At 44.7% G+C, this 14,861-nt stretch overlaps 1 protein-coding gene across 1 annotated transcript; it reads left to right on the top strand.

The window, feature by feature from the left end:
• The first annotated feature begins 2,912 nt into the window (after window positions 1–2,912).
• Window positions 2,913–4,749, top strand: LOC120707095 (3-ketoacyl-CoA synthase 5-like). The gene has a single exon (XM_039991870.1). It carries the CDS (start codon window positions 3,013–3,015, stop codon window positions 4,477–4,479), a length of 1,467 nt encoding a protein of 488 aa, XP_039847804.1. The 5' UTR covers window positions 2,913–3,012; the 3' UTR covers window positions 4,480–4,749.
• Window positions 4,750–14,861: the final 10,112 nt, after the last annotated feature.

Below are 14,861 nucleotides of genomic sequence, written 5' to 3'. Positions count from 1 at the left end.
TTTGAATATTACTAGCAATTTTTAAATATGTTGTTGCAAAAAGAAAATCATTGGAATGCATGAATTTATCTTATAACTTAGTTTCATAGTTTAGGAGTTTATTCTCCTCAAAAAAAATTAGGAGTTTATTGGGTCTTTACGAATACACAATATAATACTAAAATGTAGTAATAATGGTTAAATGTGCATATTGGAGAGTCGTATGACAAGTCTACCATTGTCCATACGTTGGCTCCAAGTCAATACTTCACTAGGCTGTGTTCAGTTCCCACAAAATTTTCAAATTTTCCAAATTTTTCATCACATCTCCATCACATCGAAATATTAAATATAGCAAATGACCCATGCATGGAGTACTAAATGTAGGTAAATAAAAAAACTAATTGCATAATTTTGATGTACGTTGCGAGACGAATCTTTTGAGTATAGTTAGGTCATGATAGGACAATATTTATCTCAAACAAACGAAAAGTACTATAATGTGGTACAGTGTTTTTTCAACCGTGTTTTTCGTGGGAACTAAACACAGCCTAGCTAGATTTGTTGGCCTCGGGTGCTTAGGTAGCGTCATAATAGCTGGGGCCCACTTTAGTTTGACATCTTTCTCCGCTAGCAGCATTACACTCTGTAGATTTACAGGTTTTTATTTCCCTTTAACTGTCATGTCTCCTTTGGCGTAAATGTCAATCCCATCTGCATCGGGTATTTGTGATGCCAAGAGACAAGACATATATCGACCAGCACATTAAAAAAAAGTAAACAACAAAATTTTACTACAATTGACCTCGATACATACTCATTAATTTGTTTCTCCAACTTTTGACAGTGATGTCGTAGGCGAAGGCCGGTGATCACTTCTTGGCGTCGGCATCTCTGTTGGGGAACTGAGGTGCCCCACGCCGTGCCGCCATGGCGCCACCGCCGCCATTGGCGACATCGATGTCGCTGGTGGTGGTGGCGCCATTTCAACGCCCCTGGCAGGGAGAACAAGGCCTGATGCAGTCTGTAGTGAACGACGCTCATGATGGTCGCTCGAGTGCTGGAGAGCGATCCTCTGGTGGTGGATGTCGCGTAGGGCACGGTGAACAACGCCTTGCACCATGAATCGACGAACGCCGCCAGACTAGTTGCCGCGAATGATGGCGTTCTCCACTGCGTCCGTAATGGAGTCGACTATGGTATTCATGGAAGGTACTTTGGGAGTCGTCATGTTGGTTTACCTTGCAGGGACTCCGGCGCTGTGCAGGGATTCCGGCGAGGTCTCCGGCGAGGAACTCCGGTGAAGTCTCCCTACAGTGGCCTTCTTCTTTGTCGTCAGCAAGTGCCGTTGCCAGAGAGCGTGATGTCTTCTTCTTTTATATGTACAAGAGAGAAAGGGTGTCTATTCTGGTCCCTTCGTGATGTTTGTAACTGCCAATGATGTAATAAATCTAATTACTATTTACAATAAATTAATCACTAATCCTATTTTTATTCTTAACATAATCTACCTCCAAGCGCAACAGCCTACAGTCACTGCTCACTCGTCTCAACCTGAGAATTAGTGATACAAGGAGGGGCTATAACCCACTAGCTAGGCGGATCCCATGTGGAAGGCAGCTGGGATCACGGACACGAGTAATGTAGCATAGTACGAAATAATAATGCTGAGGGGCTGGATAATTAGAAGGTCATAACCCTCGGAAAAAAAATAGAAGGTTATAAAGGACGATATTGACTATTCCGCCTTTTGTTTTGCATGCGGTGCACGGCGGCTATGCTCGCCACGCACGATCCCTGACCAAGTCTGTCTGTGGTACGTGTGACCATGCTGATCGTGCGTGCTTGCATGAATCGTCAAAGGCAGAAAAACTCCATTTCTCCATATGTGACCAACCGGGGACAGATGGAAAGGCCCTTTGGTCGAACGGATTTGATTGGCACTACAGTCCAAATTAATTAGACAGAATTTATAAGAAGTTTTAATTATGTCACATCAGAAAATTTGTGGAATGGCAAGGTAATATAAAGCAAATATTATGGATGGGTGAAGAGCTTGCGAGATTATTCTACGTGAAAGAAAGAAAATAGGAGAGATAATGGAGCGGGCGGCTCGCAAAGTGCTCGCCGGCTCGCCGGAAGCCGGCGCAAATAACTTTTGCTCTTACTACTGCGCAATGAATGCTAGTGGTGTCCGCTACCATGCATGGTGATTTGGTACTCTTGCAGCCAGCAGCAGTTGGAGACCATTAGCCTTTCTCTAAGTGTACGGAGGGAAGAGGGAGAGTTTCACGAGATGATAGAAATTTCATCCCTATGGAATTCATTGTATTTGATTACAAATTCAAAATATTGATAATTGTGCCATAAAACCATGAAGTGGAATATTTTCATATTTGAAGTTCATTTGGAAAATCTTGTTTAGTTCATTTGGGTAAAATTTTAATGAAATCTTTTCATATTTGAAGTATTAAATATAGACTAATCACAAAGCTAATTACAGAACTTATCTTATTTAGTTCGTTTGGATAAAACATTGGAAATAGAATATTTTCACATTGAAGTATTAAATATGGACTAATCACAAAACTAATAAACTACGAGATGAATTAATCAGTCATTAGCACATGTTTACTGTAGCAATTTATTATATAATCACGATCTAATTAGACTCAAAAAATTCGTCTCGTAATTTATAGGCAATCTGTGAAAATCGATTTTTCTTTCATCTATATTTAATATGACTTACATGTGTCCAAAATTGATGTGTAAATTTTTTTACGAAAAACTAAACAAGGCGAGTGAATTTTGCGAGACTGCCTGATTGGCAACGCATTTATGCCGTTCAGTGGCGCAGTTTGCAGCGCGGCACGGCGCTCCCTTCCGATAATGCCCCTCGACACGCACATTAAATCCCCCACAGTCGCCCTCCACTCTCTTGCACCGGCAGACCGAAATACCCACGCGTGCAGTCACGCACAGAGCCCATACTATACGGCAGGGCACGCACACGCGCATCCGGCCTGCCACGAGATGAACACGCCGCCGCTCCATGTCAGGTTCCTCTGGACCATGTACAGGCTCGTCGTCGACAACTTCCTCGCCATCGTCGCCGCGGCCGCCGCCGCCGCGGCGCTCCAGAGAACGAGCCCCGAGGCGGCGCTCGCGCTGGTGCGGGCGGTCCGGCCGGTCCACTGGCTGCTGGCGCTGCTGGTGGTCGCCGCCGGCGCCAAGCTGAGGCGCGTGGGCCGGCCCAAGGACGTGTACCTCGTCGAGTACGGCTGCTTCCGGCCCAAGCCGTGGTTCCGGGCGCCGTTCGCCACGTGCCTGGAGCACGCGCGCCTGATGCCGTACCTGGTCGACGAGGAGAGCGTCAGCTTCGCCATCCGCCTGCTCGAGCGCTCCGGCCTCGGCGAGGAGACCTGCGTGCCGGAGGCCTACCACTACATGCCGCCCGACCGCAGCCTCAAGGCCTCCCGCGACGAGACCGAGCTGGTCATCTTCTCCGCCGTCGACGACGTCTTCGCCAGGTCCACCGTCAAGCCCGAGGAGATCGACGCGCTCATCGTCAACTGCAGCATCTTCACGCCCACGCCGGTCTTCGCCGACATGGTCGTCAACAGGTACAACCTCCGCGCCGACGTGCAGAACGTCAACCTGTCCGGGATGGGGTGCAGCGCGGGGCTCGTCTCCGTCGGCCTGGCCAAGAACCTCCTGCAGGTGGCGCCGCCGGGAACGAACGTCCTCATCGTGTCCACGGAGATCCTCTCATCGCAGTACTACGTTGGCATGGAGCGCGCCATGCTGCTCCCCAACTGCCTCTTCCGCATGGGCGCCGCCGCCATGATCCTCTCCAACTCATCGGAGCGGGCGCGGTTCAGGCTCACCCGCGTGGTGCGCACCGTGACGGCCGCGCGTGACGCCGACTACCGGTGCGTGTTCCAGGAGGAGGACGCCAGGGGCAACACGGGGATCCGTCTCTCCAAGGACCTCGCCACCACCGCCGGCCACGCGCTCAAGAGCAACATCGCCGCCTTCGGCCCGCTCGTCCTGCCGGCCTCGGAGCAGCTCCTCGTCGCGCTCTCCTTCCTCAAGCGGAAGCTCCTCAGCGGGCGCGCCAAGGTGAGGCTCTACCGTCCCGACTTCCGGACGGCGTTCGAGCACATCTGCATCCACGCAGGCGGTCGCGGGGTGATCGACGAGGTCCAGGCAGGCCTCGGCCTCTCCGACGAGGACGTGGAGGCGTCCCGGATGACGCTGCACCGGTTCGGGAACACGTCGAGCAGCTCCGTGCTGTACGAGCTGGCGTACATCGAGGCCAAGGGGATGATGAAGAAGGGCGACCGGGTGTGGATGATCTCCTTCGGCGCCGGCTTCGACTGCAACAGCGTGGCGTGGGAGTGCGTCAAGCCGGCAGCCGGCGCCGACGGGGCGTGGGTCGACTGCATCCACCGCTACCCGATGCAGCTCCCAGAAATCGCCAATGACATATCTGACTAGCTCCTAAATCACAAAAGCACATCGAGCATGAAGCTGGCGTTCTCCCAGACGTATATTTGTACGTATCTGGTACACGTATACATATCAAGTGAGCAATTGAAAGTATTCGTATACGGTATACGTATGGGATATGGTTTATTTGTCCCGGATAGGAATCCTTAAAAGTAGCTTGATCGATATCATTGATGTAGCCCGATGTACGGGATATGATCTTGATATATGTTTGGTGTCACAGATTTCTACAAGAACCAGTCGTACGCTGTTAGATTGCGAACAAACTATATAGTTGATTATACAAATATCTTCAATGTAATTGCAAATAGCTACTAAACAAAATATTCTCCAACTTCTAGTTAAGAGAAACTACTCGAACTAGGGCAAAGTGATTGCCTAATTAGTAACTACATGTTGTTTAAATTCTTCCCTCTAGTAAATGTTTTCCAATTGAATAATTTAATACTAACATTTATCTCTCCTACAAAGTGTTGCTGAGTGGAGCTAAATTGGAGTTCATCAGTTAGGTTGATCTCTATATATTAAAAAAAACTTGTTTCAATATGGTTCATGACTTCAATAGGCTATTCTAGCCAATGGACACTAATAAACATGCTTTAAAATCAATTATCATTTGAGATTTGGAACTTAGCCAATGACTTCATTCCTTTTATATCGATTATCATTGAGATTTAGAACTCTTTGGAATTCCAGCCGATGCATTTCTTTTCATTATTAATAGATTTTTTTAATCAATTATACTGGTCAAATTAACTAGTATGCCGCGAACCTTGTGATTGGGACATGCACTGGAGCTATGAAGATTGAAGAACTCCCAGTACTTAGTGGTAGCGCAATGAAGACCACCGTCCGATTTTTGCGGCAACACTAATATTTGATAAAATTTTAAAAAAATATTTGTAAATTAACAATGGTATTTTGGAACCTTTAAATAATTGGAAAGTAACTTAGATTTATCTGGAAAACCACATCTAGTTATCCAATACTCAAAGTTATGCTTCATCTAAGACAACACCAATTATGCAACTGGCAATGATGACTAAATCGATGTGGAACTTCCTTGTCTTTTTGACTTCTTACCCCACTATATAAATTTAAAAGGGCTACGACCGATTGAGGGTATCCAATCGATCAAATAATAAAACTTTTATCTTTTTATCTTTTCTTTTTGCTCTAACTTTTCTAATCTACTACTTGTTGTTCCTCCATCTCTATGTCGATTGAGAAAGTTCTAGGTCGCCTGTCGACCCTAGAACATGTGTGTGCCTACCAGACAGGTCCTTCCCGGGCGACGTTCATTGGTTTCACCGTCGGTCAGCTCGGCGACAATCGGTCCGAGAGGTACCCGACCGGTCTGAGCATCGGCGCTGCGCGTTCGAGCGCGTTCCTGTGTTGGCCCTAGATTTGCGCCAACATATACTTTGTGGCGACTCCGCTGGGAATAGAAAAAATCAATCGGTTGCCATGACGGTAAGATACCTAAACCATGTGAAGTTGATCCAAAAAATATTAAGAGGCTGAATGTTGAGAAACTTTCGGCTCAACATCAGAAAGTTCTAAATGACATCCAGAAGAAGATCAGAGAAGAGAAGGAGAAGGAGATTCAAAGACTGGACGAAGAAGCCAAGAAGCAATATATCTCGCACTTCTCCATCGACCGACAAGGGAATGTTACAAAGGATGACACCTTCGACTCTTCTCAATTTGAGGTAAAATCTGATGAGATTAAACAGCCTGATCTTGATTCACAAGTAGCTAATATGATAAATAGTGTTGTTGCTTGTCATGTGAATAATAAGTTGGAATTTATTGGTCAAAATATGCATGATATATTTAATGATCGTTTTAGTCAAATTGAAATACATCTTGGTATAAAGTCTATCGGTAATAATGCGTCTACATCTAATACCGATAAGACAATGAGTGGTTCGGCTAGTGGCATTCTAACTAATAATGCTATTGTGACTAATTCGGCTAATCAGTATAGTCGAATTAATTATAATGGATCACCTAATACAAATATTCCATATGGGGCAGCAAGTTCGTTGCGACATATCTCTACATCACCGAATTTTGCTCAACCTAATAGTACACTGGTCCCAAGCCGGCCTGACGCCGCTGATCTTGGATCAGGTAGCATTAAAGAAGGAGTTATCAAGATATTTCGGCAAACTTTTGGTATAGAATCTAAGGTAAAATGCCGAACTTATCGAAGAATATACCCTTAAAATTATGATTATGTTGCATATCCTCGAGGGTTCAAAATTTCTAAATTTGTTAAATTAACTAGTGATGATAGTAGAACTACATTGGAGCATATATGCCAATTTATTATACAATGTGAAGCTAGCACTAATGGCATTTATAAATTGAGGTTATTTTCTTTATCTCTATCGGGTGGTGCATTTACTTGGTTTATTTCATTGCCACCCAATTCAGTTTACACTTTTGCTGATTTAGAGCAAAAATTTCATGATTATTTCTTGACCGGTGAAACTGAATTGAAGTTGTCACATCTTACATCGGTTAAACAAAAGTTACATGAAAATATTTTTGAGTATATTAGAAGATTTAGAGATACTAGAAATCGATGCTATAGTTTGACAATTTCTGATAGAGATTTCGCTAATCTAGCTTTTGCTGGTTTACTTGATTTTCATAAAACAAAGCTAGAGGGGCAAGAATTTTTAGATGTTAGTCAAGTTTTACAAAAAGCTCTGGCTAATGAAAGTCGGGCTAAAGAAGCTAGAGATTCACAAAAGTCCAATAAAAAGTCTAATCGTCCTGTTTATGTGCTTGGATGCGATTCCAATTGTTCGAACGATGAAGGTAAAGATGTTTATGCTGCTGAGTTTGTTTGGCCTTCTAATGATAGTTGCTCTCTCAAGCTGATTCATAAAAATTGGCAAGAAAATATGTAGTTTACTTTTGATGTGTCCAAATGTGATCGTATATTTGATGAATTGTTGAAATTAGGATACATTAAATTGTCTCATGCTATTCCGCTGCTTGATGAGTTAAAGTGGCATGCTTATTGCAAATGTCATAATTCATTCTCTTATGCCACTAATGATTGCAATGTGCTTCGGAAACAAATCCAATCGGCTATTAATGAAGGCCGATTAGTTGTGCCACAAATGCAGTTTGATAAGAATCTTTTTCCTGCACATACGCATTTACTTGAATTAAATAATCCCAAAATTTTGATTCGGCCAAATCAAGTCGAATCGATAAAAGGGAAAAATATAATCATTGGGAAAGAAAGGCCAGAATAGAAGGTACTGCAGAACAAGGATTCTCGGGCTGCATCAAAGATTTCAATGATCGGGGGAAAACAAGAAAGACGCAAGGTCTACTAAGACCGGTCTGACAGGTCTGGAAACCGGTCTAACCGGTTTATCTGGGAATTCTGCGAAAAATCCCAATGACAAGACCAAAGCAAGGCCGAGCTTCATAGAGATCTTGGCCAAAAATGAGAAGGAAGGGGCCGCCCAGAAACAGAAGAAAAGGCCAAACAAAGCTAAGGATACAAAGCCACCATCAAAGCATCGAGAGCAATCGGATTCTCGTCCAAGTCAAGATGATTACACTTCTGAGCCGTATTCATTTGGTAAGCCGATTGCTCCATGGTATTGCTGGTATCCTAGTTATATGACTTTGGGTTATAGTAGGATGCATATGCAGTTGTATTATATTTATTATCCGTCTATATACCCAAGTTGTGCTTTACAAAGTCCGATTAGCGATAATCTGGTAAAAAAGATATTAATTGCAGCAAAGTGGGTGAGAAAGACATAAAACAAGATTCAAGATATTTAAAGCCGAGGTGTTGTCCCTCAGACTTGTCGCATACTCAAAAAAGAAGATTACAACATTCGCGCAATAAGAAATCGATGGAACAACAAGCTGAGGTCGTGCCGGTAAAGTCAATAACTACAAAGAAGATATGGAAGGCAAAGCAAGTTGTTTCGTCTTTAGCTTAAATTAAAGCAAGTTATGGCTGTTAATTTGTTATCGCCCTTAGTACAAAAAATGGCCGATGTATTAGTAATCATCACCCTTAGATAATTTTGGTTCGGAGGAGTGTTCTTTGGCACGCAAGTTTTGCCAAAGAACAGGGGGCAGTTGACAACCAAAATTGACATTAAACAGAACCGACCGGTCTAACCGGTGCACCTGAGTGGTCTGACCGGTCTGACGCTGTAGTCGATCTGGCAGAAGCCGACCGGTCTGACAGGTAGGTGTGACCGGTCTGACCGGTAGGTGTGACCGGTCTGGCCGGTCTATGAGGAGTCCATGTGTAATTAGATTATTTTATAGGTTTTTATATGTAAAAAAATTCCTTGCGGGATAAGTCCATCCCACCCTATAAATATAAAGGGACATGGCCGATTTCGGGTATCCAATAGATCAAATAATACAACTTTAATATTTTTATCTTTTCTTTTTGCCCTAGTCTTTTCAATCTACTACTTGTTGTACCTCATTTGTCTCTACGTCGATTGAGGATGTTCTAGGTGGCCTGCCAACCCTAGAACAACCCCGCGTGCGCCTGCCACGACGGGTCCTTCCCAGGCGACGTTCGTTGGTTTCACCGCCGAACAGCCCGGCGACAACTAGTCCGACCAGTACCCCCGACCGGTCTGAACATCGGCGCTGCGTCGTGCTGTCGTTCGCTACACTTTCGACCGCGTTCGTGTGTTGGCCCTAGAGTTGCGACAACACATATGTTATGGTAGGGCCATGCGGTACGCTTGAATGTCTGACTCGAGTAAGTGAAAATTGTTGGGCTGGATCGTGGGCTAGCATGGCCTGCTGACCGCCTTTGTTGCCCCAGCTCATTGAGTTCGAGCAGATCGAGCCACCGTGTTATAAGAACCGAGCTAAATGCTTGGGTTAGCTCGTCAGAAAAGTACAACGAGCCAAACCGAGCCAGTCACAAATTATGAGTTTTTATCTAACTCTATTAGTGGGTGAAAGTGATCGGGTGCTGGTAGCCTAAGAGGGGAAGAGGGTGAATTATGCAATTCAAAATCTTAACCTATGACTCCAACTAATTTAATTTGCACATAAAATTAAACTAATACATGCTACTAGATGTGCAACTACGGTTTTTTTAGTGTGAAACCCTCATCCCAAAAGAGTTTTGCAACCTATAGCCAATCATAGCTTGATCTACCTAAGAAAGTAAAGACACATAAGTTACAATATGAAATACGAAAGCTTAAATAGGAAATGAGAGGAAGCAAATTATTGACGCGAGATTTATCCCGTGGTTTGGTTAGGCAAAGCTACTCCCACTCCACATTGTTGAAGCACTCAATCAAGAGTATCGCTTTTTGGCCACCAATTCTCTTCCGGGGACACCTTGACTTGCCACTGAGGCAATACCACCAAGGCTTACCCAAGTTTCCGGTCACCTTGGCCTCGTTTTCCACTAAGGAGCTTCTTCACAAAGAATGGGGTCTCCACATCCCCCACACAATGTCGACGACGCCGCTCCACACCAAGCTAGAGGGTCGAAGACGTGCCGGCGAGTCACCAAGACTCCAAGGATGGCCGGTGCACCAAGGTACAAGTTGGTTCACTCTAGAACTAGCACACAAGGTGGAACACCTTGCTCTCACACACTCTCTCAATAGATGGGGGATGCCATATATATAGCCCACAAACATGAAGTAGCCATTTGTAGCCATTGGACATTTTTCTACGTAGGCGTCAGTTCAACTGGTCACTCACAGGCTGAAACTATTCATTGGCTTCTGTGACACTTTTGCAGCTGAGTCTGCAACCATCGGTTAAACCGGTGCTAGGGTGTTGGCTTAACCGGTCACTCTGGGCCGTCATATAGTTGTTGCACCAGATCATCTTTTGCTGATGTCATGCACTGACGCTATGCTCCGATTGCCACTAGTTCAACCAGAGCTGAAGACTTGGCTTCTATACGCTTGACATGCTCTCTGAGTAATGCTCATTTCACGACAGTCGGTTCAACCGGTCGCACTGGATTTCTTTACTTGGCTCGGGACAGCTTGGGCCATTGCTCTGACGACTACGCGTCGGTCTATCCAATGCCAGCCGGTTTAACTGGTGTAGGGTCATCGGTTAAACCGGTGCTACTATTTTTGGCAGAACTCGTATGATTCAGCGTTTCTTTTAGTTCTTTCTTCGTGTTTTTCTTTGCTATGGCTTTTTACTTCATCCTTAGGACATGATAGATTCACTAGACAAATTTGTTAGTCTCATTGATTGCATTGTCATTTGATCACCAAAATCACAAAATAAAGGCCTAAATGGGGCCATGTTCGTTACAATCTCCCCCATTTTGGTGATTGACGATAACACAATCAAAGCAAGCATAAATTTGCAAAAATTGGCATATTGAACCACTTATACTTGCTTGGATGATTACCACCATCTAATGTCGGATTGGCCCCCCACTAAATCCATGGTTTCCCCTTTGTTTCTCCTCATATTTTCTATTTCTCCCTCATATGTTCACTTGATTCACTTGTCATTTCTCCCCATTTGGAAGAAATTATCCCCCTTTGGAAGATATTTGCTTTTGATCCATATTTAACTTGCTTTGATCCAAATTTCTCCCCCTTTGAAATCGAATCACCTAAAAAGGCCTTGCAAGAACAATATGCTTAGAGGGAAAAGTTAGTAGCCTAGGGAGTTAGTTGCATGAATCATGATCCAATTGTATGATATCAATGAAGATACCAATTGAAAATTCATTAAGGTGGATCACAAAATCATCAAACTAGCATGACATGAGCAAAACTTTTCACAAAGTGTGTGCACAAAATGATAATGTGAAAATCAAGTGCAGCTCACACACTCAAATCGAAAATTTGTTGCTTGAAGGGTCTATTTCCTCCCTGGAAAATAATTGGGAGACACTGTGTGGCACCCGACAACAAGGTCCTCCTGACGGTAAAGGGAAGAAGCCAGTTGGCGCTACCAACATCACCACTAGGAAACAGCAATGACGCCCGCAGATGCCAATTTGGGGGTGGCGGGTATTTCATGAGCCACGAATAAATCCGCAAGCGCACGAAATACTGCTGTAGCATTTTACCCAGGAGTATACCGGTGTTTCATTTATATTTCCGCAGGGAAGGCGGCGATGAAGGAGTATAGGCTAGTTAATGAACTTTATCTAGATCGGATATTCTCTTGCATAAATAGGGGTAAGATATATAACATGGTAGGAGGTAGTGTGACACACACGCAACTACCCTCTAGGTAAATAAATAAAGAAAGATGCTGTATGTAACAACCAGGGTGTTAATTTTGTGCTTTAGTCGCTAATCATGGCATGAGCTTGGTCATTAGTGTTAATCGCTCTGGTTAGTTACATTTCATGTTAGTTTAGCTTTAAATCGTGTTTTTCTACCAAATCTAAAGCTCAAATCAACTTTCGCCCAACACCAATATTCTAGATCTTTTCTCCCTCTACAACTTTTATTTTGTCCAAATCTTAAATTTATGTGTAAAACATTGAGTTTTGGGTGATCAAAATTTAGTTAAATTCTTTTGAAACTCTACTATGCTCCCCGCTTGCCGCACGTCGAGCATCGCCACCGGTGAGCGACGCCACGTGTCGTCCATCCTCGGCGTCAACGCCGTCGTCGCCTCGTCGTGTGTCTCCCACGACCTTATCATCCCACAGCCTTATCCTCTATCTGTTTCCTTCTTCTTCCTCGTGCCAGAGGCAAACCGAGTTCGAGCAGCTCACGTCCGCCGGTCGAATCCCCGGCCTCCGCTCCACCATCGCCAAATCACTCGCACCCAAAGCTTCTTCACCTCCCTAGCTCCCTCCTCAGCCTCTCAAACCTAAGCTCTGGCCGCCATACAACCGGGAATCAAGGATTCCCGGTCAGCCAGCCCGCCATGGCCGACGAGATCCGCTCGGCGGTGAACTCCCACTTCCGGTCATCATCTTCAACAACCAACGGTTGAAATCGACTCCCCTCGACTCGCTGAAGCTTATGCTCTCCTCGTTCTTGTGCATTCCCATTGTTTCCACGTCCGTTCCCGAGCCATGCCGCCGTCGGCATGCTGCTACTTGCCGCGAGCCGCGCACACGCGCCTTTGCGCTGCACTGCCGCGCGCCCCCACTCTACCCGACCCTGCTGAACCCTCCCATGGCCGCCCCATTGTCGACCTGCCTCGCCGGCGGTGAGAGCGCTGCCGCCATGGCCGCCCGTGGTACTGCTCCCGTCGCCGGCCCTTCTCCGGCCACCCCGGCATCAACCGAGACCACCCATAGGTAGCCCTCGCTTCCCTCGTGCTTCTTCACCACTCCCCGGCCGCCGGCATAGCCTCCTCCCGCCGGAATCGAGCTCCCAAGCGCCTCCTCTGTTTCCCGTTCATGTGAGGGATTTTGTGCAAGAACTGGAACAAGTCCAGGGGGTTTTCTACAATGTCATTGACTCATAGGAATAGTGTTTTAGGGACCAAATCGCTTGAAACTTTGAAAATCCGTAGAAAATAGTAGGAAAATGTTAAAAAAGCAAAACTAATTTTGTTAGATTCAACTTTTTATGCTCTATAAGATAGAACCATGAAATGTGTTGTTTGACAACTTTTTGGGTGCAGTTTTAATTATGCTAGATAAATACCTTTTTAGCTTGTTAAATGCATAAATGGAGTTAGGAGCATGAGAAAAATATAAAACCAGTTGGGCATATAGTTTTAATTTTTGTGCATTGTTTTGGCATATAGTGCTTAGGAAAAATACTAAACTTGCTGTTTGGTTAATATTTCTGTGATGTTTTGATTTAATCATGAGTAATGCTTGTTTTAGCTTGTTTATTTAATATCTGCAGTTCTGGAAGTCAAAAAATTATGAAATTTATGCAGTAGCTTACTCTTTACATGTTTAGTTCACTGTAAAAATTTCAGAACCAGAAGCTATGTGTATGTTTGTAAATCTATTTTTGTTCAGTTTGTCTTGTTGAGGCTAAAATAAATGCTTTCTGTTGTCAATAAATGTTGGTAGATTTTTGTTGCATGCTTTATCAAAACCTTGCCATGTTGGTAAAATTTGGTTACAAGTTTAAAGCTGCAAGTCATGTTTCTGCTTTTGTTTAGTAGTTGCTAGCCATAGCTTTCCTGTTATAATAGTTGCTAGGCAATTCTTTTCTGCAAGTTTAATTTCAGTAACTCGTTGATTTGGTATAAGTTTTGTTAACTTTTTTAAAGACTAGAATGTGGATTAGTTTTATATCACTTGGTTCCATGTATCTTGTTAGTTAAATAAATCCTTCTACTTACTCCTGATTGCATTATATCTTTGCTTAGTCTTTTCTTAAATAAGTTTAGTAACGCTTTTGTGGGAAACACTTCAGGCTAAATTTAAGTTGAATGACCTATCATATTGCAATGCTGACTTTTTTTCCCTTTTGAACTTGTTGTTGTGTTGTTCAGTAAATGGTTGCCAGTTTCGTCTTTCTTTTTAGTCGCATTGCATTGCATTGCATTGCATCATCAGTGCCATGCAATTGTGGCCTTATGCTTGCTTTGTATGCCTTTCATTTAAATGCATCATGTGGTGTTTTTCTTAAGTTCATGCACATGCATCGTTGCATCTTATCTAGGTACGCTAGATGCGCGATGCGTGGAACTAAAGGTTAAAGTTGGAGCCGAGCCAGAAGATGGTGTACTGGTGGACGCATCTAGAAGATGGACAGATGGATCCCGATGTGCATGACCAAAGGAAGCTACTCGCCAAGCGAGTATTATCTAACCAACACCGACTTAGTGTTACTCTCAGGCAAGCCCCGGAGCATAATCCTTAATTTCTGTATTCAATATTTATTATATAATTATTGTGCATTTATGTTTCTAGAAGTTGATTGGAACCGTAGATACATGATCCCTAGATTTCCTCAGTTACTCTACTAGTCGGATTAATTAAACAGTCGGATTCCCCTTGGCCGTACCAGTTCTGAGTTGGTTGTTCGACGCCCGGGGAAGGCCCCCGAGAGGGCCGTTCCCGGTCCGTCCCCCGGCCGGCACGCAGCGGCCCGCTCTCGCCGCGTGAGCAGCTCGAGCAGTTCACCGGCAGCCGACGGGTTCGGGGCCGGGACCCCCCGAGCCCAACCCTCAGAGCCAATCCTTCTCCCGAAGTTACGGATCCATTTTGCCGACTTCCCTTGCATACATTGTTCCATTGGCCAGAGGCTATTCACCTTGGAGACCTGATGCTGTTATGAGTACGACCGGGCGTGGACGGTACTCGGTCCTCCGGATTTTCATGGGCCGCCGGGGGCGCACCGGACACCGCACGACGTGCGGTGCTCTTCCGACCACTGGACCCTACCTCCGGCTGAACCGTTTCCAGGGTTGGCAGGCCG

The sequence above is a fragment of the Panicum virgatum genome, chromosome 5K (genome assembly GCF_016808335.1).
Source record: "Panicum virgatum strain AP13 chromosome 5K, P.virgatum_v5, whole genome shotgun sequence".
In the NCBI taxonomy this organism is placed as follows: Eukaryota; Viridiplantae; Streptophyta; class Magnoliopsida; order Poales; family Poaceae; genus Panicum; species Panicum virgatum.
The sequence above is the reverse complement of the archived record's forward strand: the minus strand, read 5'-3'. Positions and strand labels throughout refer to the sequence as shown.